The sequence below is a fragment of the Anopheles gambiae genome, chromosome X (genome assembly GCF_943734735.2).
Source record: "Anopheles gambiae chromosome X, idAnoGambNW_F1_1, whole genome shotgun sequence".
Taxonomy (NCBI): Eukaryota; Metazoa; Arthropoda; class Insecta; order Diptera; family Culicidae; genus Anopheles; species Anopheles gambiae.
The window spans coordinates 19,825,587-19,850,812 of record NC_064600.1 but is presented as its reverse complement, the minus strand read 5'-3'; the positions used below and the strand labels follow the sequence as shown (position 1 = coordinate 19,850,812).

The 25,226-nt window shown below is 48.3% G+C and overlaps 1 protein-coding gene across 4 annotated transcripts in view; it reads left to right on the top strand.

Annotated features, from left to right (window-relative positions):
* Positions 1 to 25,226, top strand: part of LOC1270506 (neurogenic locus Notch protein) — a 75,392-nt gene that overhangs the window by 6,708 nt on the left and 43,458 nt on the right. For all 4 annotated transcript variants that reach the window (XM_061662980.1, XM_061662974.1, XM_061662989.1 and 1 more), the window contains exon 3: positions 23,047 to 23,125. In XM_061662980.1, coding sequence (XP_061518964.1) covers positions 23,047 to 23,125 — 79 coding nt within the window. The remainder of the gene's footprint in view (positions 1 to 23,046; positions 23,126 to 25,226) is intronic.

The window sequence follows — 25,226 nt, the reverse complement described above, 5'->3', positions numbered from 1 at the left end:
GACTCGCGAGCAGCTTCTCAAGCTTCACCACCTCTTCCTTTGTATGTATGTGTGTGTATGTGGGGCTGTCCGTATGTCTATAAGCTTCGAAATTTGAGCCTATGCATACATTAGCATAAATCTGCAATAAAGCAGTGTGCCCCGGCGCGACGTGATCAGGCGCGCGCGCAACAAGCAAAATTAAAAGAAAAAAAATCGAGAACCATTTCCGAAACACCAACCCGAAGGGGGGAAGGGAGACCGGGGACCGATTTCTGATGATGAATATTGTTTCCGCCAGTGGGCCCCGGGTTTTGACATTTTCTTGGAGCTCTGCCCACGCACACGGTGTTATAGGTTTTTTTTTCTTCTTCTTTTAAATATTTTCTTCCTTTACAAGTTTTTCGAGGCGGTTTTAAAATTCAGCTCATCCCTTCAGCGCCAACCGAGCGATGGGCAGTGGGGCAGCGTTGTATTACACGGCTTATTTTAATATGTTTTACTGCAACGCCCCGTTCGCCCGGTTCCGGCGGGTTCGTCGCTTGGTACGGCGCGCAAGTCGTACGTTTGCCCATCGTCCGTATACGGCGGAGAACAGACCGCGCTGCGTATGGGAAATTGAATACAGTGTACGCATGCGTGCGTATGCTTGTATGTGTGGCGTACCTTCATGGCTGAACGTTAAAGCGACAACAAAACCAAAAGAGATCCTCGCAAAATCACTGCCACTACCTGCTTTGGGTCTACACTGTGTGTGTTTTTTTGTTTGTTTGTTTGTGCTTCCTTTTCCCTTCTTTCCTGCACGCTCCTGCACAAGATGCACCTGGCACCTTCGCCCACCCTAGCCCATGCGGGCGATTATACGTCTGTTTGCGAAATCCGATCTCCGGTTTGGCCGAAAATCCCAAACCATCGATCCGTTCGATCCACATGGATGGGTTTTTGGGCAGAATTTGATCCAGTTCCCGAAAGGGGACCTTCGGACAGAAAGAAATGCTTTTACTAAAGAAATGCTCTGTTCTCCGATCCCTGCTAACTGCGGCAACTAACGCCTCAAGACACGCTCATTATTTCCATCTGTAAATCCTGCTCTCGGCGGGAGTGTGTACTCTCTGTTAGTTGGCGGTGCCTTTCAGCTTTCCGCAAAATCGGTCGACGGTCTTCTCTTCGCTCGCATAGGTGCTGCTGTCCGGTGAGTTTGTCTTGCACCTTTTTCCCCTGTACGCTGCCTACGTAGCAGTCGAGAGCGCATGAGGGCGAAAATAGTTTGCAGCAATGGTGGAAAGGAGGGAAACATTTCAGGCAAGGTGGCAAGGCGCACAGTGACGGATAAAAATCTCCTTTTACCGTGGGCGTTGGTTTTGGTAGTGGGCAGTGTTGATAATGTGGAAAGAGAGAGAGAGAGAGAGAGAGAGAGAGAGAGAGAGAGAGAGAGAGAGAGAGAGAGAGAGAGAGAGAGAGAGAGAGAGAGAGAGAGAGAGAGAGAGAGAGAGAGAGAGAGAGAGACTCCTCGCTTGTTCGCAAACTCTCGATTATCGCGCTATAGTTGAGGACAGCGACGGGCGTGTGTAAATGTGTGTATGGAAATGGAAAAGCAAACGAAGGAAGGAAGAGCGAACGATAGCGCAAAAGGGCTGACGCTAGCTTTATGGGAAGTAACATTTCCAGCACCATTACAAAAAAAAAAGCTAAAACCAGTCGATGAAAAGTTTCAATCCCCAGAAGGGAATTCTTCCCTGTCTACGACTGTTCAATCCCTGCGCTCCTTGGGCTCGTTCGTTTGTAATACTTTTCCCTTCTATGTGGTTTCTCTATCTGCCTTTTTTTCCTATGCTTATTTTGTGATGCGTTATTTTTGCTTCTGTGCTGTGCCTTCGGCGTTGGAATATTCGATATCGTTTTTATTCCATTTCGTTCTCATTACCTGTTCTCTCTCTCTTTCTCTCTATCCTTACCATTTGTTTTTGTGCCGCTTTTATTCGTTCTTTCTATTTCCACTGCTTCTCTCGCCTTGCTTATGTTACCTTTTTTCCTTTTGGTTTTATTGTTAACGTTACGTTTGTTCCCGGTTGCCGTGTGTATTCTCGTGCTCGGGTTGTGTTGAGATTTGTTTCGATCGAGCACAGCACGGGTGCACCTTGACCGGTGCCTGCCCCAGTATCCTGCGCGGCATTGCTCACTTGTAGGAGCTCATTCTGCCTACGAGTTTGGTTGTTTCGGCCACCAGAACAGCACGAGAACACAAAAACGCAGGCATGGAATAGAATTATTAAACATTAAAAAGTTCGTGGAGGAAAAGCGCACACGGTGTCCGCGCCACACCCGATACATTGATGGCGGCTGCCGATGATCACATCGGGACCGTGGGCGACCGAAATCGTACCGATAGTTTATGGTCACACACACACACACACACACACACACACACACACACACACACACACACACACACACACACACACACACACACACACACACACACACACACACACACACACACACACACACACACACACACACACACACACACACACACACACACACACACGGGCGTGCACATTTTCGCCCATCGTTACCGTCCAAATAGACATAGAGCGACAACGTCGCGCGCGACGAAAAATAGCTCAAAATTTGACTCGGTGTAGATCAAAGTAGCTCATTTGACTCAGTCAACCAACTTGTTTTTTATTTGAAAACACACTAAAATAGGTTAAAATGTGTTCAAATCTATTTTTTTGCGTTTGGCATTAATCTGGCTAATAAAAAAGAAGATAATTCGATTATTTCGGATGAAGCAAAAATGTCGCGCGCGTCGAGTAGCTCTGTTTGCAAAATTGAGCTACTTTCTGTCGCGCGCGACGTCGTCTCGCGCGACGTTTTCGCTGTATGTCTATTTGGACGGTTACGTGCCTGTACGGCACAGACGAAGATGTTTTGCATACAATGTTAGCAGATTGGACGCCGTGTGTGCGTGTGTGTGTGCTGCTATGAATATTTCCGGGAATGTTTAAATATCTTCACCCCTTCCCTCCAGATGTCGCCGACGTCGCTCCCGCGATCCGGATTTCGTGCTAGAGGTTCGCTAGATGCGCGAAGCGCTGCCTAATTACGATCGCGGCAAATGTGCGCGATGTGCGTGAAGTGTCCGTGTGCTGCTCCGTTTTCTTTTTCCCTCCCTCTTACTGCGGTTCTCGGCTCGCTCCTTTTGCCCGTTATCTTCGCTGCCAGGGGAAGGCTTCTCTCTCTCTCTCTCTCTCTCGCTCTCTCTCTCTCCTTTTTTTTTTATCTCACCTGCTCTCGCACGCTCGCGTTCCATTCGCTTCTTCCAGTGCTGTTCGTTTGCTGTTTCTGTTTTCCTTGTTGGGTTTCCTCTTACCTTTGCTGCTTCTTTATGGTCCGCTTTACGAAAACCTTTCCGATGTGTGTTGTTCGGTATGTCTGGTCAACGCTCTTCAACAAAAAAAGGATAGAAATAATAATAATAATAATAATAATACTAATACTAAAGAAGTATTCTCTTCCCCTCGCTTGCTCTCTCTCTCTCTCTCTCTCTCTCTCTCTCTGGTTTCCATCGCTGGCCGATTATGATGAAGCGAAATAAAAGCACCGTGGCTCGAATGCTGATGCTGTGGGAGCCCTGATCTCTGGACAGAAGCAGCAGCATCGGTGGAGTTTCTCTCTCTCTCTCTCTCTCTCTCTCTCTCTCTCTCTTGCGCCCGCTCGCCTGGCTCAGATTCCGGCCTTATTACACACGCCCGTGAGGCAGCGAATCGCGCCTTCGCCTTCCCTGCATTCGTGCATCCACTTTCGTGGACGCCGCCACCACACAATGTAATGCTTCGCCGAGCTATGCTCTCCTTTCTATATGGATATTCTCTTCTACGCAAGTTAAAACAGAAAAAAAAATTATGCTCCACCGCTATACTGCTCCGGTTTTATGCCCCGGGGCCGTTTTATTCGCTCTCTCTCTCTCTCTCTCTCTCTCTCTCTCTCGCTCCCCTTCTTGGTCCACACTCGGGAAGAGGGTTTGTTGCTTTGTTGCGCGCCCTGTTCTTAGTTTTATATTCCTACTTATTGCTGTTTGTCTGTGTGTATGTGTGTGTGTGTGTGTTTTTGCCCTTAATCGAACTCGACACGACCCCGGAGAGAAGACAGATCTGCGTGCGGCTTTGTTCTCGGTTTTCCCTCTGGTTCTGGCCAACCTGAAGCTTCCGCCGCCTCCTTCTCCTCCTCCTCCTTCTGTTTCACTCCTTAAACGGAGTGGACCGTTGGGCTGGGGCTCTCGAACAGACCGAACGTGCGGCATCGGTTCCAGTGTTTTTTCTGGTTGCCACTTTTTTTTCTTGCTGTTGTTGTCAAGTTTTCTCTTCCACCTTCTTTCTTTCCTGCAATTATGATACTCTCCGCACCTTTCTCAAAAAACACCCCCCCCCCCCTCCCGTTCTCTTTTTGGTTGTACACAATTTTTAATGCTCCTGGTGAGATGATCCGCACAAGATGGAAACAGATTTTTAATGTTTATTTTATAGAGTGCTGCGCAGTTGTTGCTGGCTCGCTTTTCGGCTGGTAGCCTAGGCGGCGAAAGGGGAAGGTGGAGTCGAAAAACGAAGTATACATACATGCACACACACACACACACACACACACACACACACACACTGCATATGGTTTTGCCTTGATTTTGCAATCGTTTGTTGTAAAATCATTTTTTTATTCCTCTGCCTCCGTGAACCGCTCGTTTTACATTTTTTCATGCCTTTTTACGATCGCTAACCGCGCCATTTAAAGTTTGTACGACTCCCGGAGGCTTCGAATTTGTGGCTGCAACCCCCGTGTTGTAAGCTGTGATTTTTTTTGTCAATTGAGTTACCGTTCATTGGCAGAAAAATAAACACTCGTAAAAAAAATCCAAAAAAGAGTGGGAGAGAGAGAGAAAGAGAGGGGATGGGGAGAGCGCGAAAAGGAGAAAGACCAAAGGCAGAAAAAAATGAGAAGAGAAAAAGCAATTAATTAAAACTCGGCGACACTTGGTACAAATTAATATTTCGCAAATAAATGTCAGGGTGCGGTGCCCACTGGGAAGGGCGAAATGGGGAAAAATGTGCAGCCAAACAACCAAAGCCGCAGCAAAGAGAGAAAAGGTTGCCCTGGGACCTGGTGTAGGTACCACCGGGGATAGAAAGGGGGACCGCTCCGACGCTCGATCGAATTGCGGACGAGATGAACCAGTTGCGATCGGTGCGGCGGACAAATTTGCCATAAAAGTGATCATGCCAACCAGTGACCAGGGAGGACGGGAGGGCGGGAAGCGTGGGGTGAAGCTATAAAGATTGAAGATGAAATGGCCATTGGTTTTGTGGCTGATTTTGTGCTGGGGGGGGGGAGGGGGGGGGGAAAGCGAGCCACCGAGCTTCTCGCTGTCCACTTACTTTTTCTCAGCGAGTTGTCTTGTCGCATGCGTGCGTGCGTGTGTGTGTGTGTGACGAGTTGGTTTAAACTGATAAGTAAAAGAGCGATCAAAACAGAAGCCCCAAACTGAACCTTGCTCACGTGTTAACCTTACCTCTCCCCTGCGGTTAGTCCACATCCTTCTCACGGTGGTGGATTGTTCGGTAACGCTTTTCGAATCGACTTTTCCGCGAGCGAGCGAACCGGTGGAAATTGTCGGCCAAATCTGTGTTTATTTGCGGTCCTTTTTTTCACGAATCTCTTTACCCCAGCGGATGCAATGAGCTGAGCTCTGCGAAAGAGGGTGAAACGTGGTAGTAGCAATGTTGGTGTAAGTGGGTGTTGTGGTCTAGTTTTGTACCGAAAAAAAAAAATGCGTACAGCAACAACAATCAACCAAAAGTACTATCTAAAACGGTTAAATGAGAAAAAAAATTGCCCAGTCAGTGTGTCTCATTTGAGTTCGATCAATCGATTAAAATTCGATCCCACAAACGCATTTTGTTTTGGTGGGAGTGGGCGGATGGGAATGGATGAGGAGGAGATTGACGATCCATCCCTCCACCATTGACACATCAAAGCGTAAGCGAGAGAGCGAGAGAGAAAGAGAGAAGAGAGAAGGGTTGAAGCCAAAAAAAAAGAATGTCCAAAGTCATCGTTCAAGTGGTTAATACCAATCGCTTCTTTTCCCTTTCTTTCCCTCTTTCTCGCACTCGGGTTGCCTGCACTGTGGGAATGGGCCCCTTTCAAGTGGGCAAACGAATGGACCGATGTCGAACTGCACAGCGAAATTAAAAAAAAACACACAAAAAAATCATCTTTTACGCGTATTTTTGACGATTTTTTGTTGTTGCTCTTTTGGCAGGTAGATTGCAAAGATGATTGTGACAGGGTAGGGGGGGGGGGGACTGTTGGGGATATTTAATCAACGTGAAGCATTTTAATTGCTTTCCCTTCGCTGTGATTGCGAACCCCCCTGTGCCAAGTAGTGTCTCTTTCACCCCGGCTACCGTTTTGTCGCCACGGAGATTTCGGTGGGCGAGCAAAAACGGGTGGAGGCATGGGAGATATTCACTCTGAGAGTGACGGTCAGTTCAGGTTTGGTTGCGGGTGGATGGGAACATTTGTGGACGCTTCGCAATAGACATGCGACTGTTTCGGTGGGAAACGGAGCAAAAAAACAAATCGGAACGACAGTGCGCGTCGCGTGCGCTTCCAAACGTCGGATTTCCAATCAATCGTAAGACCTGTTGTTGCCAAACCCCCCGCCCCCGGGTGGTTTTGTACCGCAGCAAAGTGGGAATTGGGGCGAAAGGGGCAACGTTACACGGATGAACATCTCATTTGACGGTTGATAACTCCGGCACTGCGCCGGGTAGCTGCTGTCCCGAAACGAAGCTCAAATCTGACCACGTACACAACTGAGATGATCAGAGGTGATACTCAAACAGTTGGTGGACCAATCACATGCTTGGTGACATTTTTGGTAGCATCCAACTCCTGATCACTCACTTGGTCACGACATTTTCTGTCGGTGCTATATATGACATTCTTGGAATATACTTGGCAAGGGGTGTCAAGCAGCAAAATGAGCTCGCTCTGTCTTCTTTAGTTGTTTATCGGGTCAAACAGAGCAAGAAACCATGATGATTTTGTTTCTTGGGACCACTCGCACGCACCGCATATCTCTGATGACTATCGGGATGATCACTGACTGAAAATGTCGCGAACAAGTGATTGACCAAGAGTTGGTCGCAAAAATGTCACCAAGCATGTGATGATCGTAACAACTGTTTGAGGCTCACCTCTGATTTTGTGGCAGCTGGAATTTGTCATGACTATGTCAGTGACATTTTGCAGAACTGATCACAGTAAAAAAAAAGTCATGACATAGTGACTGATCAAGCGTAAAAATGCCACGAAGCATGCATTGATCACACCAATTGTTTTTGAGTATCACCATTGATTATCACAATTGAGTTCGGGACGCTGACATGGATTTAGTTTCAGTTAGATTTTTTTTTATGACTTTGACAGTGACAGTGACTTTGCAGCACTGACCCTGCAGGAACAAAGCGTTTAATCATATTGTCAGCCTATTGTCGATAGCACCAATGGAAAAGAATCTTTTCTGGAAACACTTCCACAGGTTGGTCGCCCTTTTTTTGTTTGGGTATGTTTTGTCGGCAGTATGTTGAGGGGTTAACACATAAAACTCTATTTGCCTAGCGGTCAAATATCAGAGCGCAGTTATCTTCGCTTGCCAGGGGAGCGTTCGGGGCGTAGTGGATCTGGGGGAAAAAGAAAAAAAAGACCTAAAAAATGGGTGCGACCTGAAGCCGCTCCAATGGCAAGAAGCCCGACGACGCCATCACTCTATTCCTGTGCCCTAGGGGCGAGTTACTGTGTACGCAAATGGGCGAACGCGCGCGCGCGCGCGCACACCCGCGAAGGTGATGGATGATGGTGGGCCCGTGGGGTCTTATCGCCCGCCGTCACCCCGTACCGATCGGTTTTCTTCAAAAAAGGTCTCAACTGTTAACGCGCGGGCCACTGTTGAACAAGGCGACATGAGACTCCTCTTGGAGTTTTCGCATGTGCATATGTGTGTGTGTGTGTGTGTTTGCGATAAAAAGCAAAAGAGAGAATTTAGTATGGGGGAAATACAGAACGGGCGCACAATTTTATTACCATTATTTGTTGATGCTTATTTTTGCGCACGACAGCGTGTGTGTGTGTGTTTGCGTGGCCCCGGCGAGGAGGGTGATAAAATGACGATGCGAACGGCTTGTTGTGTGCCACGGACATGCCCGTTAAGACGTTCTTGAGGTACTTACTTGTTCGTTACCTGGCACTGTTGCACTGGGTCTGTGTGTGCGTAGACTTTTACCATTAGTGTCGCCGGACCCATGAAACGGCTTGGTGGCGCCCCAAGACGCTTTTGGGGTTTCGACAAGAAGGGTGATATAGCGAAGAAAACAGAAAGAGAACTAAAAAAAAAAAAACGATGAGGCATAGATGCGGGCCTCGCGTCGCGTTTTTACCCCCTATGCGAAGGACGATAAATGCATTTGATTGTTTGTATTGTGCGGGTAAGCTTTCCGGTCTGTGTTTCTTCTTCTTCTTCTTCTTCTTCTTTTCACTCTTTACTAGCAACGGGAAGGTGTCGTTAGAGGTGGACACATTCTTGCATGAAGTGCAATACAAGATTCGCTGTAAAATGGCCACTTGTACATTGGGAATTACATTTCTCAACTTACCTACAGCTGGTGGCCAACGGTCCCTATAACAGGCTTCCCGGCTTCAAAACTCGCTTGATTTGTATTTATTTTTGTAACACCCCCCCCAGCCCCCCCCCCCCCTCCCACATGCAATGCAATACGACGCCGCCAACCCGTGCAACAAGTGGTGGGACCGCGCGCTAGACGACGGTGTGTCGTCTCGCATGTGTGTAGAGGGGAGGGCCGGATGTCAACCATCTGTTTCGGTGTTGGGCCGCGATCGTCAACTCGCTCTTGCGTTCCGCCTTTTTCGCGCCCCCCCGTCTGGTGGCTTTTCCCTAGTTCCCCTAGACAGATATACGCGCTTCACGCGTTGACACATGGTCGGAATAGAAAGAGACGGGAAGCTATGCTTGTCCTATGGGGGCAGCTTCTTGGGGAAGAGGGGCGAGCCTTTTTCGAAGTAGGAAGCATATGGCTTTAACTGGTTATATACATTACAGTAGCCAGATATGTTTCACCGAAAAAGTTTGAGGAAGCTCATTAAAACTCTGATATTCATGTATGAACCGTACTTTTTTCGGTTTTAAAGCGTTTGAATCGGAAAATGCGTTTGAAAATTCGCCCCTTCTCTCCATACCTTTAGTAGGCTGGAATTGGGTTGCTTTTTTCTGTCTGTGTGTCTACCCTTCCGCTCCCAAAAGCCGATGCGCTGAAGAATTCGTTCCGAGATCCCTGAGAAAGTCAAACATACAACTGCGCTCTACTACCCGCCTGCCCATTCAATCACCTACCACCATGTGTGTGTGTGTGTGTGTGCGCCTCACTCGGCGTTCGCCATGTTGGTTTGCACCCCCCCCCCTGCGCGCTAATTGACAGCGAATGAATGAAATTGTTTCATTCGAAACTGAAGGTCGGGGTGGATGCGCCGTCGACAGAACGTTCGGCGACGGGCTGTTCGAGGAAGCGCGCGAGCAAGGTGAGTGGGTATGTGGATGCGCACGGTGTTTATTTACACGGTTAATAAAGCCTTTGTTTGGCCAGTTTCGACTGACCGCGCGCGCCACAGGAAAAAGGGGGTGATTGCGTGCGCATACCCCGGTATGCCATATTTGGGGCGTTTCGGAAGGGGGATGGGGCCGATGTTTTGGGCCGCATGTGTGTCGCCAGGCTACTGCCACAGAAGCCGTTACACATCTCTATCCCTCCTCCTCTCCCCTGTGTCTGCCTCACCCTGTGAGGGGATGCATTTCCATATCAATAGGTGCAGACTGCTGCGTGTGTGGACTCATGGTTGTGTCGAGCGTGAATGTTAATAAAAAGCTCAAACACACACACACACACATGCTCTCGCCGTCCGTTGAACCGCTTTGCTCGGGTGCAATCGGGATGACAGAACAACCGGTGGTTTGCCGACGATTGTACGTTCTCCCAATTAGCAGCGCAGTATCATCCGTGGCAGCGTTACGCGCTTTAGTAACGCTGTTTTGTCTCTTCCACCGACAACCGGACGGCAACAAAACGCCCGTGACAATCCCGAAGGATGCTCCGAACCGCCCCCCCCCCCCCTCCCCCAAAGGAACCAATCGGACACTGACAGTACCCATCTCCAAATGCACACTTTGAGCGATTCGGTTCCGATCTTTTGGGGCAAGTTTGCTGGTGAAGCCCTGGCAGCACAGGGCTGACATAATTTCTGCCCCCCCAACAAGGGGGAGCGTAGACTTGCATAAGTTAGAAAAAAGCAACTCAAAAACCCGCTAAAACAAAACCCACAAAACAAAACGCTTAAAAATAGGTTGTTTTGCTCAACCTTTGAACCGCACAATGTCCGGCCCTTTCTCCGGGCGGCATGGGCTTTGGGTTGCGTGTATCCGACGACCAAGGCGGGAGGGAAAGGTATTGCTGTAGTCTTACCTCTCCTTTCCATTGGCTGATGACTTTTGCAGCAACGACGAGCCGCTGTGTGATGAGAAACGCCAAATTCAGGTGATCACGCGGTTGCTTTTTTTCTTTTTTTTTTTACTTCTGTGGCTTTGGGGTGGCTGTTGTGTGCATTCGCGTCGAGATTTTCGGTAAGGGTGGGCTTTGGCAACTGCACCAACAAAGCAATTGTGATGTGTGTGTGTGTGTGTGAACGGTGAGTGTACATTTTTTGTTGTTGTTTGGAGGAAAGGGAGGAGAACTGTTATTACCTACCCTTGCGCAATCTCGCGTGCTACGGTCACCTGAATGTGCGAATCAAGGTGTATGTGTGTGTGTGTGTGTAGGCTGTCCTTTTGATGTAGCGTTGTAGTTGCACGCTGGTGGAGAGCATGCTGGGAAAGTCGTTTAAAATTATACATGATCTGATGTATCTCGCGCCCAACGCCGAGGGTGTTTGGTTAATTTTGTGTTGTGTGTGTGTGTGCGTGTGTGTGAGCTAATTTTTTGCTCGATAGCAGAGTGGGCCAGAAAGAGAAAGGTGCTCGCGGGTAATTAGAGCTGTTTGCCAATGGTAAATTAGATTTGTAATTGATTCTTTCTTGGGCCGCATCGTCTCGGCCCTGATTGTTGTGTGTGACCCTCTTTTTCCCCGACCGGCGATTGAAACTCATTGCCAATATGAGGTGGCAGAAGAGCGATATTGTAACTCCTAAAATGCGACAACCAAGTGTGTGAGTGTGGTACATACGCCGAGGAAGATTGGATGCGTTTAGATTGGATTATGTAAGCGGCGGAGATCGTTACCACGATTGATAGTGTACGTAAGACGGCTGAAGTAGATCAGCAAATAACGATAAAAAAAAAACACACACACACAGGACAAAGGGGAAGAAAGTGGTGTACCGATTGATATGCAAATGCTGTGACGTGTGTGCAATTGGACGGTGCGACAGAACCAGGACAGAACAAGCCAGCAGCAAAAACGAGTCAAGTTTTAGCGGCATATATTGCCGAGCACAGTTTAAATTTAAACGACCCAAAACAATAGGCGCCAAGGCGCGCAACGCAACGTACTGCAAGGTACGAGTGTGTAACGGGGTGAATGGGCATTTTGGCGAGAATATCAGTTTGCCTTGGGGATGGCGCAAATAATAACCCCCCCCCCCTCCCCACTTTTTCCCTTCCAAAGTGTTAGATCTAGTGATGGGTTTAGTTGATTAAGCTCCAGAGTCAACTTCGATCCAGCTCGGATAATTTAGGAACCGACTTCGGAAGGTAGGTTCGCTCAACATTATCCGAGGTCGTTCGGAATCTTCTGAAACCGTTCCGAGTCGCCTTGAGTCGCCCAGAATCGTAGTCATCAGGAGTAATCTGGAATCGCCGAGACTCGCTCAGAACCGTTTGGGGTCATCCGAAGTCGCCCGGAGTCATCCGAACTCGTCCGAACTCGTCCGAACTCGTCCGAAGTCACCCGGAGTCGTACGGAGTGGTCTGGAGTCATCCGGAGTCGCCTGGAGTACGAGTCGCCCCGAGATCAATTCCCATGGAGATTCCCGTACTTATTTCAATTCAAGAATAGATTCTCATTCCAGAGTCAATTCAAATTCTGCAGTTATTTCTGAATCTGTTTCCGGAGCAAATTGCGATTCCTAGATCGATTCTGATTCCAGAGTCAATTTTGATTCCTTAGCCGATTCTGATTCCAGAGTCTTCGGAATCGTCTCCGGAATCGGTTGCGGAAACGGAATCCAGCATCGGAATCGGGTAGGTCATATTCAGAGCTCTCACCACTAATCTTGAATCACCCGGAGTCGCCGGAGTCGCCCGGAGTCGCCCGTAGTTGCCCGGAGTCACCTTGAGGCGCCCGGAGTCGTATAGAGTAGTCTGGAGTCACCCGGAGTCATCCGGAGTAGTCTGGGGTCGCCTGGACTACGATTCGTCCTGAGTCACTTGGAGTCACACGGAGTGGTCTGGAGTTACCTGGAGTCGTTCGGAGTCGTTCGGAGTTGTCCGGAGTTAAAGTGGACTACAACTCCGGACGACTCCAACTCCGGGCGGAACTAGCGGTTCCCATTTTGCTGAAGCCGGAAACGGACTTACAATAGTCGGTGTCGGATCGGAGTCTTGGGCGCGCTCCAGAGAGCACATCACTAATCAGTTCGCCGGAACGCTATGGAACGATAAATTAAATCATTACTAACCGACGGACCCCCATTACCCCGGACGTTCGGGCTGTATGAAGACGTTATGGATAGAGAGTGAAATACTGACCCGGGTCATCATTGAACCGTTCGCAAGCCGTATCACACATTTGCCGCCGTTTCTGTCAATTGGCTCCGTCTGAGTCTGGGGACCCGGGGCGCTAGAATTCAATTAGCACTCAATGATTCCCAATGATGGGCCGGCGGACAAGCTGTCTTTTTTTTCCTGCGGAACGTGCAGGCGTAGTATGCCGCCCGCGGACGTCAATCAATTGACCGACCGAGCCTATACAAGGTGTCTTGGCCTGATATGCGACATGTGGACATACCCGAGCGGGTATGTGGATGTGTGTGAATGGTGCTCTGGGTTGCGTGACCCTGACCGTACAGAGTCGGGTTTACGGCCGGGAGGAGATCCTGCGTGGGCGTGCGAACCTGATAAGCCTGGGGAGGCGACCACATCCCCTGCGCTCACCAGTCGGCTGGCTCCGCGACTTATCGTGACTCTGGTGGTGAAGCGTGTACGAGCGCGTCTTTGCTTGCTGCCACTATCAAAACGTATCGGCACCAGAAGACGAACGCCCGCCGTGTGGGCCTTGCTGCTTAGTTCGCGCAGCGGCTGAGAGCGTCCTAATCTTGTTGGGGCAGAATCCCTCCCACCCTCTTCCCATTGAGGTTCCGGTTGTTTCTGGGCGGAGGACAGGAAGACGGACGTGCAAATCGGGCTACTGGTGGCGGTCGGTCTGGTGATCGAGTTATCGCGTGTGAAAATAAACCTCCCCACTCGTCTGCAAACCTTCGCCATGCCTTCCCTCCCAGGCTGCTGGGACCCACTAAAAAAAAACGGGCCCTGATGCTAATCGTGCGGAAGGTGCTGTGGTGTGTGTTGCGTGTGGCTAACCGCATCCGCATCTTAATCGCAGACTGCAGCCCGACTGCCGCGGGACATTTCACATATGCGGATGGATTTCACAGTCCCCCCCCCCCCCCCCCCCCCCCGTGCACAGTAGCGCTTGAAGCAGGAGGCTCTTATCACTCGCGCGCCGGCTACCACCAAACGGACGAGTACAGCAGGAATGAACATGTTTTGGAGGTTCTCAGCTTTGCTCGGCGATAGTGCACTGGCCTGTACTTTCCGTTGTTGGATGTAGGGCATCGGTTTTGCGCATAGTTTACCGATGCGATTCTACTAGATCGGCTAAAGTGAGAGGCTGATCATCGGTGTTCGTCCCTACTTAAGACTACTCCTGGGGTTAGCATGAAGTCGTCTCTATGAGGCGAATGTTGCAAACATTCTGTAGCCCTCCCGTGCCCAAAAATATGCTGTCTGGTGTGTGTGTGTGTGTGTGTGTGTGTGTGTGTGTGTGTGTGTGTGTGTGTGTATGCTCTCCTGGGTACATCAGCCTAGGTTAACTTAATTAATTACCATAATTGGCTGAATCGCCTCGAGCGCAAAACATCCATCTATACATCCTCTCCACAACCGACTCCGCAACCAAACTAGAGCTCTTTCTCTCCCGTCTCGTCTCGGCCCAAAGTCGGCTCCCTCACACGCTCACTTGCGGCGGCAGACACAGCCACATTACGAGCGCGCACGCCTAAGTTCCCGGTCACGCTCGACCTGCGCTCCAGCGGGCAGCAGGAGAGGGAGCTTGGGGCAAGCAACAACAGAAAAAAAACACAGAGCGCCCATGTGGAGCTTTCGTACTCAGTTCCCATGACAGCGCGTTTGGTGTGCCGCAAGGTGTGGGACAGGGCAGGGCGGTATCAGCGGTGTGCCCGACTCGCCTTGCCACGCTCTCGCTCCAAGCTCGATCGATCTCGCGCAATCCATCTTTTCTCACTTGGGCAAAACTCGTTCGTTTGCAAGGCACCGAAACGATCGCTACGCGACCATGGGACACACACACACAGCCACTTGTTGGGGTGCGGCTGCATTGAAGGTGCTTGCAAGAGTCGGCTGGAAGGGGTAGTAAATTAAATTACAATTTATTTATACGTAATTAATACCGGGCGGGTTGCGCCGCGCAGAGGCAACTGGCTGGGAAAACTGCTGGAGTAAGCGATTGGACCGCTCTGAGCAAGAGGTGCCGGGATATATCTCATAGTTGCGTTTTTCGTCGACCGCGCGGTGGAAAGAATCGGAAGTAGATTGTGCATCTCTGAGTTCTGCAGTTCGATCTGGTTGTTGGGAAGGCGCAGAGGTTTGCATCGCAAGCGCCCAATGCTCATTCACCCCTTGTATTTGAAATAAAAAATGAACCATCAATCCATTTAGCAGTTGTTTTTGCTCTAATTAAAGTTAAACAACAATCCACTCAAAACGTAGAAAATCCTTGGTAAAAATGTTCACATTTCATTTTCAGTTTCTGAAGTAATATCAGGTTGACCAACTTTGATACTGTATCCAAATCAAATTGGCTAACGAATTTGTTGCGAATTGTTCAAAACAAAGATAGTCTATAAGCGTTATATTGCAAACTCACATGCGTAGATAACCCATGCACCCAATGCAGTGTGCATAGCGAGGCAGGTGCAAGAATAAAGGCGATAAGAATAGCCCGAACACTGCTTGAAACTGTGAAGCATTCTAAGCGTGTAAGCATTTCGAGCGACATCGATCTGCTTGAGCAGCAGAAGTGGAAGACTTTGAGGATACTGTAAGGGGCCTAAGATATCGCGCCGGTACAAGACTTTTTTTATTTGATAAAATGTAAATGAGATTTTAATTTCATGTCAAGCGAGGCGCAAGTGGAGGCCGCCAGCCATTCGTTAGTTCTTCGCTCTCTATCTCTGCCTCTGCTTCAGATACCACGGTGGCTGAAGAAAGCGGACCGCTTTAGAGAGCGGAGGAGTGCTATGTGTGTCGTGCCACAGCTACACATGAAAGGCCTTCCCGTTTATTTGAAGTGATCCACCAGCGGGGCCCGTTTGCATCTCCCTGGGTCTGCTCGGGTAAGTTGTGCTGGATCAGCAGCCTGCGGCAGGGCACTTACCAAACGCCAAATGCGGAGCGACTGGCCAATCTGTGTCGTGAGTTCGATCGACATATTTTAGAAAGCAAATCGTGCATCCTCCGCAGCACATACACACCCTTCTCCCATCGGGGGCTGCGAAGACCAGCTTTAACTCCCCGTAGCTCCAAAGCAGCTCCGATGAGATAGAAATGCACACATACACGCTCTACGAAGATGTGTTTGTGTGCCAACCTGGCATGCAAATCATTAGTGGAGGTTAGGGTTTGCCTATAACTGGAGCATCAAGCAGCAGACGACCAGAGGTTCGTGGTGGTCACCGAGTCGCATATCCGGACACTGAACCAGTAGGCAGAGTAATAGTTTTGTGCGGTTCTTATGGTTAGAGATCGGCATTCTGTGAGTATCTTGAAGGTAGGCACTCGCTAACGGTAAGTCCCCTGTAATCGTGCTTTTCGTTTGCTCTCTTTTGAACTCCTTCTGCTCCGGCTGAAGTTCGGGACGCAGATCTTAGTACAGGTTGGATTGCCGGACGTTCTGGACGGGGCAATGTCCAAAGCCGAGAATGGTGGCTTGAGTGACAAAAGACAATTCCGACATTCGGCACTGTGTGGAACCTCTCGACGATGTTGGCGTGCGAATGTTATTTATGGGGCTATTCACACACACACACATATACACACGCACACAATTCGTCTTGTGTCGTCGTGCTTTAGAGAGAATAACCTGCGCGAGAACGGTGTCAGCTCCCGGAAAACCTCGGGAAACGCGCATCGCAAGAGTTTGCCATGTCTCATTGTAATAAATGAGCCTACATAATTCTGCCCACAGCTACTCATTGGTGTTTTCATGTTGAGGCTTTCGCATTTGGTTTTGTTGGAAAACATAAATATCCAGATGAGCTGCAGATCTCCTCATCTGTTAAAAAAGTCCCACTCTCTCGGAGACATCTTCGCTCATACCTTACACTTGGTCGGTTTTTGGAAACACTTTGGGAATTCCTGATCACAGCGCATATCTTTTCGTTCACACCGCTGCAGAGATCCTTCGTTCTCTATGTCCCTCTCTTTCTCTCTTACTTATGCTCTTATACCTAAGAGACTTCCTAAACTGATCGCCACATCATCTGCCAAGTAATCGGAGTACTTTTCGTAAAATTTCCTCAGGTTCTCCTCACTCACTGAAGTCTATTTTTGACATCCGTCGTCCGGATCCTCAGAGTGTGTCCTTAACGGATGTTGTTCAACTTGTTCTTCCCCCTTTCGTCAACTCGGCTCGACGAACCAAACATCAGCTCCATGTCTGTATGTGTGTGTGTGGTTCAAGTTACAACCAAGGTCTTGAACGCCCAGACGGGAAGCGAGGCACCACTTCGTCACCCGTACGTTCCCATTGCCCGCATTGAAGGCATGCTTGTGTGTTGCTGAGCGCGTTTGTACCAACCATCCTCATCATCACCATCTTCCTCCTGCTCAGCTCGAGCACAGGGGTACCGCTGGCTAGAGACCCAGAGTAGAGTATTATTATTTCCTGCTCTCTAGCTGTGGGTCTTGGGTGTACGGTTGTGTGCACGTCCTGTGTGAGCTGTGGCTGGATTTTTTTTTTATGCTGCAGTTCTGCTGAACACGGCTAAACATACCTTCCCTTTTCCATCATTGTTTTCGTTTCCCTTCGTCCTCTTCGCTGCTTCCCATTGCGTCTTTACCTTGCGACGATCGACTGTTACAGCCTGCGGGAATACACGAACACCGTAATGGGTGATGGGCCACAGCCCAAGTTTTTTTTATTTCTCTTTCTTTCCCGCTCTCTCTTTTTTCCTCACTCTCTTTCTCTCTATGTTTCCCTTCTGTCACAATTATGTTTTGTTTCGTTCGTTTGCGCCCTGTCCATTGCCTGCACGTTTGCTGTGTTAGTGTGCTCAACTGTACACGTTTGTAGCTGCGTGTGTGCGTGTATGCATGTGTGTGTGTTTGAGTCTTCCGGCGAGATCGGTTTTATTTTTACTCACTTTGCGTAAGCTCCGGTTACGTTGCCCGTTGTTGGTCCCTTTTGGTTGGGTCGTCGGTGGAGTTTTGCCTTTTCTTGCTTTACCTTCTCTTCTACCATTTGGGTTCGCTTTCGTCATCTACCATCCGTTGAAATTGTCTCTTGGCTTTCTCTCCCTTTCCTTCTTTCTTTGTTTTCTCTGTCTCTCTCATTGCCTCCAAATTTTTTCTCTCTCTCTATAGTATTTGGATACGCACGTTCTCTTTCTTGTTTTCGTCCTTTGCCTGGACCGCGCATCTCTCTTTCAGCCTGCTCCAGCCCGTGGTTGGCCGTTAATTTCATCCAGATTGATGCCAACAAGTGGCGGAGAGACATTTTCCCACGAGTTTGTTTTCAGCTGTTTCGTTTACGTCGTGTTTCGTGTGGTCTGCTCTCTCGCTCTCTTTCTATCTCTATATCTCTCTTTATCTCTCCCCTTCCCGATCTTCGATCCCATTTGACTGCTCTGGCTTTCCTACACGGCGTTTGGCGGGTTTTGTAGTTTTGCTTCCTTTTTTTCCTTCCGTTGTGGCTGTACGCTGCCATATGTGTATGTGCTGTCTCCCGTCGGAGCGTGTTCGAAGCGAAGTGTGCAGCTTTTTAAATACACCAGATCAGGAGGAAATGTAAAGAGGCTCACACAGAGAAGCGGGAAAAAAACACACGAAGCTACAGATCGTATGCCCCTTTACGGGGGTTCCTCGCTTGTAGCTCGCCGCTATGAGCAACATAATTTCTTGTACAGCTTGTGTGTGTTCAAAGGATAGAGAGAGAGATAGATAGGATTAGAGAGAGAGAGAGAAAAAGCTCTTAATAGGGATATGGTAAATAAAATTGAAAACCTAGAAACAGAAGCAAATAGGAAATGGAAAAGGAGAACATCCGAAACACTCGCCAATATGTTGAATCGTCTTTTTCTTCATTTTTCCTGAACTATACAGCAGTAAATCTAGAATTTTCCATACCAAAACTTAGACGGATTTCAGTGCCAACTCAAAACACAACAATTTCGGAGTGTTTCTTTCAACTTTGCTGCTTAGCTGCAACACAACTCCAGCGCATTTGCTGAAAATAAAACGCGCTACAGCTTAAACGCATCGCAGTGACGTAAACTGTGTGATTTTTTTCCACTGTTTTTTTTGTTCATTTCATAATTGGAATCATTCCATTGATGCAGTATTGTACTGCAGGCGAAATCGAAACACAGAGAGAAAGAGAGAAAGAGAGTCATAGCGAATGGGTTTTCATTCTTACGGGTCCGTTATGCTAAATTGTATGTTGCATTTTCTGGTATGCTTCCTAATATCGCTTTTCACTCACACTTACGCTGGATGGGTAAGAGAAACGAGAATTCCAGCAAAAATGAGGATGAGAGAGACAAAGGTTGAGAGGGAGATAATTATTGCATCGAGTACACATATCTAGGGAATGGAATGGAAATTTGTATCAGCAGGAATGCGCACACATTGCCCTTAGGTCCTTGGTGAGATGTGATTTTCACCTTAAACATTTGGTAATGCAAATAATCCATCCACGGATCACTGGAAGCAAACGGATTGCATGCCCTCCTGGTCACGGCACCAAACCGTTTCGTCTCGATTTTTTCAATAACCAATTTCAACCGCGACAATTTCCCCCCGGACCGGCATCCGACAGCAATTATGTGCTGTCCTGCATTTCCATCTCACGGTTGCTGCTGCCGCGAAAACCATCAAATAACAACTCAACGACAGCACGGCGAGGCAGCGGAGACATCTGTTTGCCATCTCCCGGACATGCTGTAAACCCCAGTGGTCGTAAAAACCGGGGCGCAACTATGTTGCCCACCAGTGGCTGGAATTAAGAACGGGGACAGACAGGGACAGACAAAAAGTAAAACGAAACACGACTTACACACCACCACCTGCGGACGATACACAGGCCAAACAAAAATCTCGCACGAAAACGAACATCAACAACAGCAAAAACAAAGGCAAAAGAAAAACACACACACACACACACAAGTCGGTCTCGTTCGTTCCGCCACCAGAGTCCGCTTTACCGGGAGGCCGCGCACACTTGTTAACGAGCACGATCCGGTTACAGAAAGAAAGTAGACGCACACCAACGTACAACACGGTATGGGTGATGCTAGAACGCGACGGTCCCTGATTGTTTGGTGGCTGGTGGTTGCGCATGTGTCCCCCTTTTTGGTTGTTGGTGCTCCCCCCCTTTTTTTTTTGTTTCATCGTTCTGTTTGATGTGTGGCGCGCGTGCATCTCCTCTCTTCCCATCAGCAGCGCGCGCCCCGCTTGCATCGTCACGATGATGATGCGCGCACAGTGCGTCAATTGCATCTCGGATGTACACAAAAAGCCGCCCAAAATGAAAGCACCGACAAAAGTAAAAACCACTTGAGCGGCGGCGGCGCAGCAGTACCGCATTCTTACGCACCGATTTTTCCAATTTCGTACAATGCTGGTGTAGTTTGGTGGTAGTGACGAAGGGAAAACGGGTCTTTGATCAATTTGATGCGAGACGAGGCATATCCAAACCGACCGGAAAAAGAGGAAAATTGGAGTGAAAGAAAGAGAGAAAGAGAGAGAGAGAGAGAGAGAGAGAGAGAGAGAGAGAGAGAGACCGAGAGACAAAAGAAGAGAAAAAGCGACAATCTTCGTGTGGTTCATGATTTATTTCCCAAATTTTGTTGTTGGTTGCCGTGGTGCCGTGACCAGGATTTTCCCATGACGTCGTCGACGCATAGCCCCTTCGACAATTACGCAGCCGGCAATGTTTTGCTTCCTCTGTCACTTTTCGAGGAAAGGATTTTTCACTGGCTGGGGGTTACGGATGCGTTGAGAAGGGCAGGGGGCAGGGGATAGAAGATGGTACCCAAAAGAATGATTATCATCGGTGTCTGCGTGTTTTTTATGGTGTGATTTAACTTGTTGACATCTTGTTTTCTCTCTACCGGATGGTAAAGTGAAAAAAAGAGATTCGTGAAAAACATAAACGAGCGTAAAGAAATTAATAAAACGGCTTGGGTTAGCGCACTACAGATACATCACAAATCGTTTTACCAATCACACATGCGCAGCCCACTCGCATGTGGTACTGCTCCTGTGGGAGTGCAGCCGTCGGGTGTGCAGAGGTCTTGGCAGTCGCGTAGGAATGTAATTTGTCATAAACAGGAGAGGCATAACATATCGCTTCCCAAACATTGTTCCCTATGCCCGTTCGAGCTATCTGTTCCCGTTGGCCGGTCTGGGAGTTGTCGAGAGCCGCATCAAAAGAGCATCCAGAGCTCTCAACTTCGCTAGCAGCAGTAGCACCATTCCGCTGCAATGCGCGGTGTCAACGGTTCTGGTCCGGTTCGTTTGAGTGTCGCTGGGGTGTGCGCACATTATTAGGTGGCACAAAACCTGAATCCAACCCCTCCCCGTTTTCGGTGGGGTGCCGGTGGTCAATGTGTAATCGACGCTGGGGAGTACGCGTTGCCAAACGGAAACCAAGCCTTTGAGCCCGTGCTCTTTACCGCGAATGTCGCATAATTCTGGGAGCTCGGCACGCGCTCACGGTGCAGTCCACCAATAACCCCCGACGTGCACCCGCGCAACCCTTTGGTCTGAATTCCGGCCAATTATTTAGAATCTCGCGTCAGCGTGTCCACACACACATACATACATACACACACACACACTGTTTGTGTCGACCTTTGTAGGCGCTCGAGAGGGAGAGAGAAAGCGAGAGACGAATAGTTGACAGCATGTTAAATGATATCTTGAGGGTGTCAGCATATTTATGTTCCATCGCGCGCATCCACTTTGCCCCTGCACACGTTGCCCGTTCGATCGGTACCACCAATTCCAGTCGCCAGGGATGAGCAACTTGAGCAAATGCGCTCACTATAATCGACCATGAAGTTGTATGTGAGTCCCCTAACGATATGCAATGCTCTTCGTGTCAAAACGGCCAAAAAGATGGGAACAGTTGAATAAACACAGTGTTTTATTATTTCCAGAGCATGTCTTGTAGGATCTCTCATCGGCTAAACTAAAAAATTAAATATTCCAAGACAACCGATTCGAGTTACTAGTTGATCTTCCCAGCTCTAGTCCACGGGCAGGCATAAACAAGGGATGGGATATCCGTTTCTCGGGTCCTAAGCGTGCTGTGGAACGTGCTGTCAGTGGCAGTGATTGATAATATAATGGAGTGAGTGAGAGTGTGAGAGAGAGAGAGAGAGAGAGAGAGAGAGAGAGAGAGAGAGAGACAGAAAGACAGAGAGAGACAGAAAGACAGAGAGAGATAGAGAGAGAGATAGAGAGAGAGAGAGAGAGAGAGAGAGAAAGAAAGAAAGAGAAAAAAAATGTACCGTGCAAACAGACGTAGCGCGACAATGTCACGTCACGCTGGTTGTCGATGAAATTTGTTGCGTTTTCGATGAATGACGTTTATAAATTTTACATCACGTAGATTGCAGTAGCTCATTTCCTAAAGTGCTTCGTTTTTTTGTCTATAAACATTAACACAATAAGTTAAAATGTGTTAAGGTTTATTCGGAGTTTTTTTTTGTTTTTTTTCTGGCCTGTAAACAAACTAGATTATTCCACTGCTCCAAAAATGAAGCTCTGTTTCAAGTAGCTCTGTTTGCAAAACTGAGCTACTCTTAGAAATGTCGAGTCTTTTACGCTACAAAACCGCTCTACGTCTATATGCACGGTGAGAATGAGTACAAAAATTATGCTTGCAATTATGTCTTATGTTTTTTTCTTTTTCTCTTCTTTTTTTGTGGGCCAATAACCTCAGCCGAAAGATAGATGATTAAACGATGCTAGTATGCATTTTGGACGTGTGTTTCTAGTTGAGATGAAGGGAGGGATGTGCTATCCCAAAGGCATCAAACAAAAATGGTCTCATTCTGGTAGAAAAGTGTCCCCCATTCCGCTCGCAACCTCGTTGAAGATTCAAATTGATGTATGCTAATACACCGCCCCGCAAACCGAGGGGTGGGCGAGGGTTGGATTGTGTTCGCACAATTTAAAACGGTCAGGGCGGGCGGGCTGGCGGGCAGTGAGCGTTTGCAAATAGAGGACGCGACAGCACACATCCGGCCGGCATTGCCGCGGCAATTCAACAGTCGCTCTCGTGTGATTGTTATTCTTATTCAGAACTTTGTTGTACTGCTGCTGTTTCGCCGAGAGGCTCGATTGCGAGACGCACGCGTTCCCTTTCCAAGCGGATGATTCATTAATTTTTCTCACCTCTTGTTCTTATTCTTCTCTTCAACAGGTTTCCTATCGTGCTCACCGTCTCCGTGCAAGCATGGCGGCACGTGCGTCAGCCGCCCGAACGGTGCATCCTACTGCAAGTAAGTATTTTCGATTCCGCAGGGGGACTCTACGGGGAGCGGAACCCCGCGTTGAAGGATTCATTTGCTGCTAATTGGACAATTTTTTTTTGCAACCTGACAAAGCCTCGCGAATTTTGTAGCTTTGCGTAGGACGCCCGACGGCTCAGTTCAGTTGTGCGGGCAGGCTACACGACGGGCCCTGGCTAATTAAAAGGCAGTAAAGTCTCGTCCATTCCCGGGATAAACAAATGCCCGCGAGGAGATCCAACACACGCAGGCGGAAGAGTTCAAATCCCGGACACACGTGTGAGACAAATACTTTTGGCAGGGAAATAAAACATCACAAATGATGCACCTAAGATGCATGGATATTTGGCTGCAGCGCCTTTAATTTGGCGCTTTGTGCCGACAGGGGGGGGGGGGGGGGTTCGCCGTTGCTGTTAAGTCTAAATCATCGCATGTGTCTGAGTTAGCTTAATTGTTCGCGGCTCGGTCACGATCGTCTCAAAAAGTTAGTTCGTTCTTGGGTTTGTGTGTGAGAGAGGATTGTTTTTTTTTAAATATATTTTCCTTTCCTACTCCGCTTCCAACAACAACAACAAAAATCACCAATTGGTGGCACTAAGAAATTGGTGTTTTCTCCCCATCCCTTCCTCCAACTCCCTCCGCATCCTTTGCGGGGAGTGCGAAACGTTCGTTTGCCATAAATCGCGCAACGCGCGCGCCATAGTTCCGGCCGAGTCACGGCCTGCCAAATAATAATGGCCGAACAGCGGTCATAACCATAGCACTCGGACGATAAATGGCAATAAATTTCTGTGCACCACCCTTGTTGTGTCCCCACTGCGCCCGTGTGTGTGTGTGTGTGTGTGTGTGTGTGTGTGTGTATGCGCGCGGGTTGCAGTTACAGTTCTCGTTCGCCCATTAGAACACCAACGATCCAAATTCGCTGAGGATTGTGCGGCATACAGTGGCGGGCAGAGAAGTAAGACTCACCAAGTGTTATTTCATTATTTTCGATGATAATGTTTATGTGTTATATGTTGCTTGTTAGGTTGTTTTTCCTTAAAAAAAATGAGTTAAATAAATACATTTCTCAATTTTAATCTAAATATTTCAATACAACAAAGCTGACTGCAGCCTTACTTAAGTAGCCACCACTGTGGATATGTGTATTTTAGTTTCTCTTTCCCTTGTTCGGCGCGTGTTCGTTCGTTAGCGCTCGCTGCAGTCGCCTTTTGAATCGATCCCTTTTCTCTTCCCTTTTTCCCCCTCGGATCCCTTTTCTCTTCCCATAACTTTTTGTCTGTATGTTACATAAATAGAGAAAGAGAGAGAGGGAGAGAGAGAGAGAGAGAGAGAGAGAGAGAGAGAGAGAAAGAGAAAGAGAAACAGAAAGAGAAAGAGACAGGGCATACCGAGTGACAATTGCGAACGGAGAGTGTCGTGTGGGGGAGACAGTTTTCGCGATCACGCGATTTATTAGCCGGAGTGGGCTGTGGAGGAAGCAGAGCCGTACGGACAACGGGCGGTTTGGTTTCAATGCCCAGGGTGTCACAAACACTGGCGATAGAATGTTGCCACTTTGGCGTCCAAAAACGGTGGGTGGCAGAGAAAGAGAGAGAGAGAGAGACCTGGGTCGCGGAGACACTGCGCTTGGAAAGTGCACAAAACAAAAGTAAATTGATAAAAATGAACCTCCGTGCACGCTCTCTTTTGCTGCCCCGTGCCTTCCGGAGTTTGCCTGAATTTTGTTGTTGGAGGTCGCGGGCAGGGAAACAAGCAAGTGGGACTAGGGAAAGGGTTTGGATTCGCAACCAATTAGGAAATGTTACACTGGTGAACAGGGAAAGTTTTAGAAATAAACAAATGGGTAGAAGAGTTTAGTTAAGTTAACGAAAGCAAGAAGAATCGATTTAAGAAGGAATAAAGAGAGGAAAGAAAAGATTAATGAACAATCATATTCCTTATTTATATATTTAGTATTACTCAACAAAACACAGTGATCGAAAGAACGAATGCTTTCCGTTTCTGCTAGAATGAAGTAATCTAGAAGTATGGAAAATGAAGAAAAAAAAAAAACAATTCTAAGACGGTTTCACGCAAATGCGATAAATTA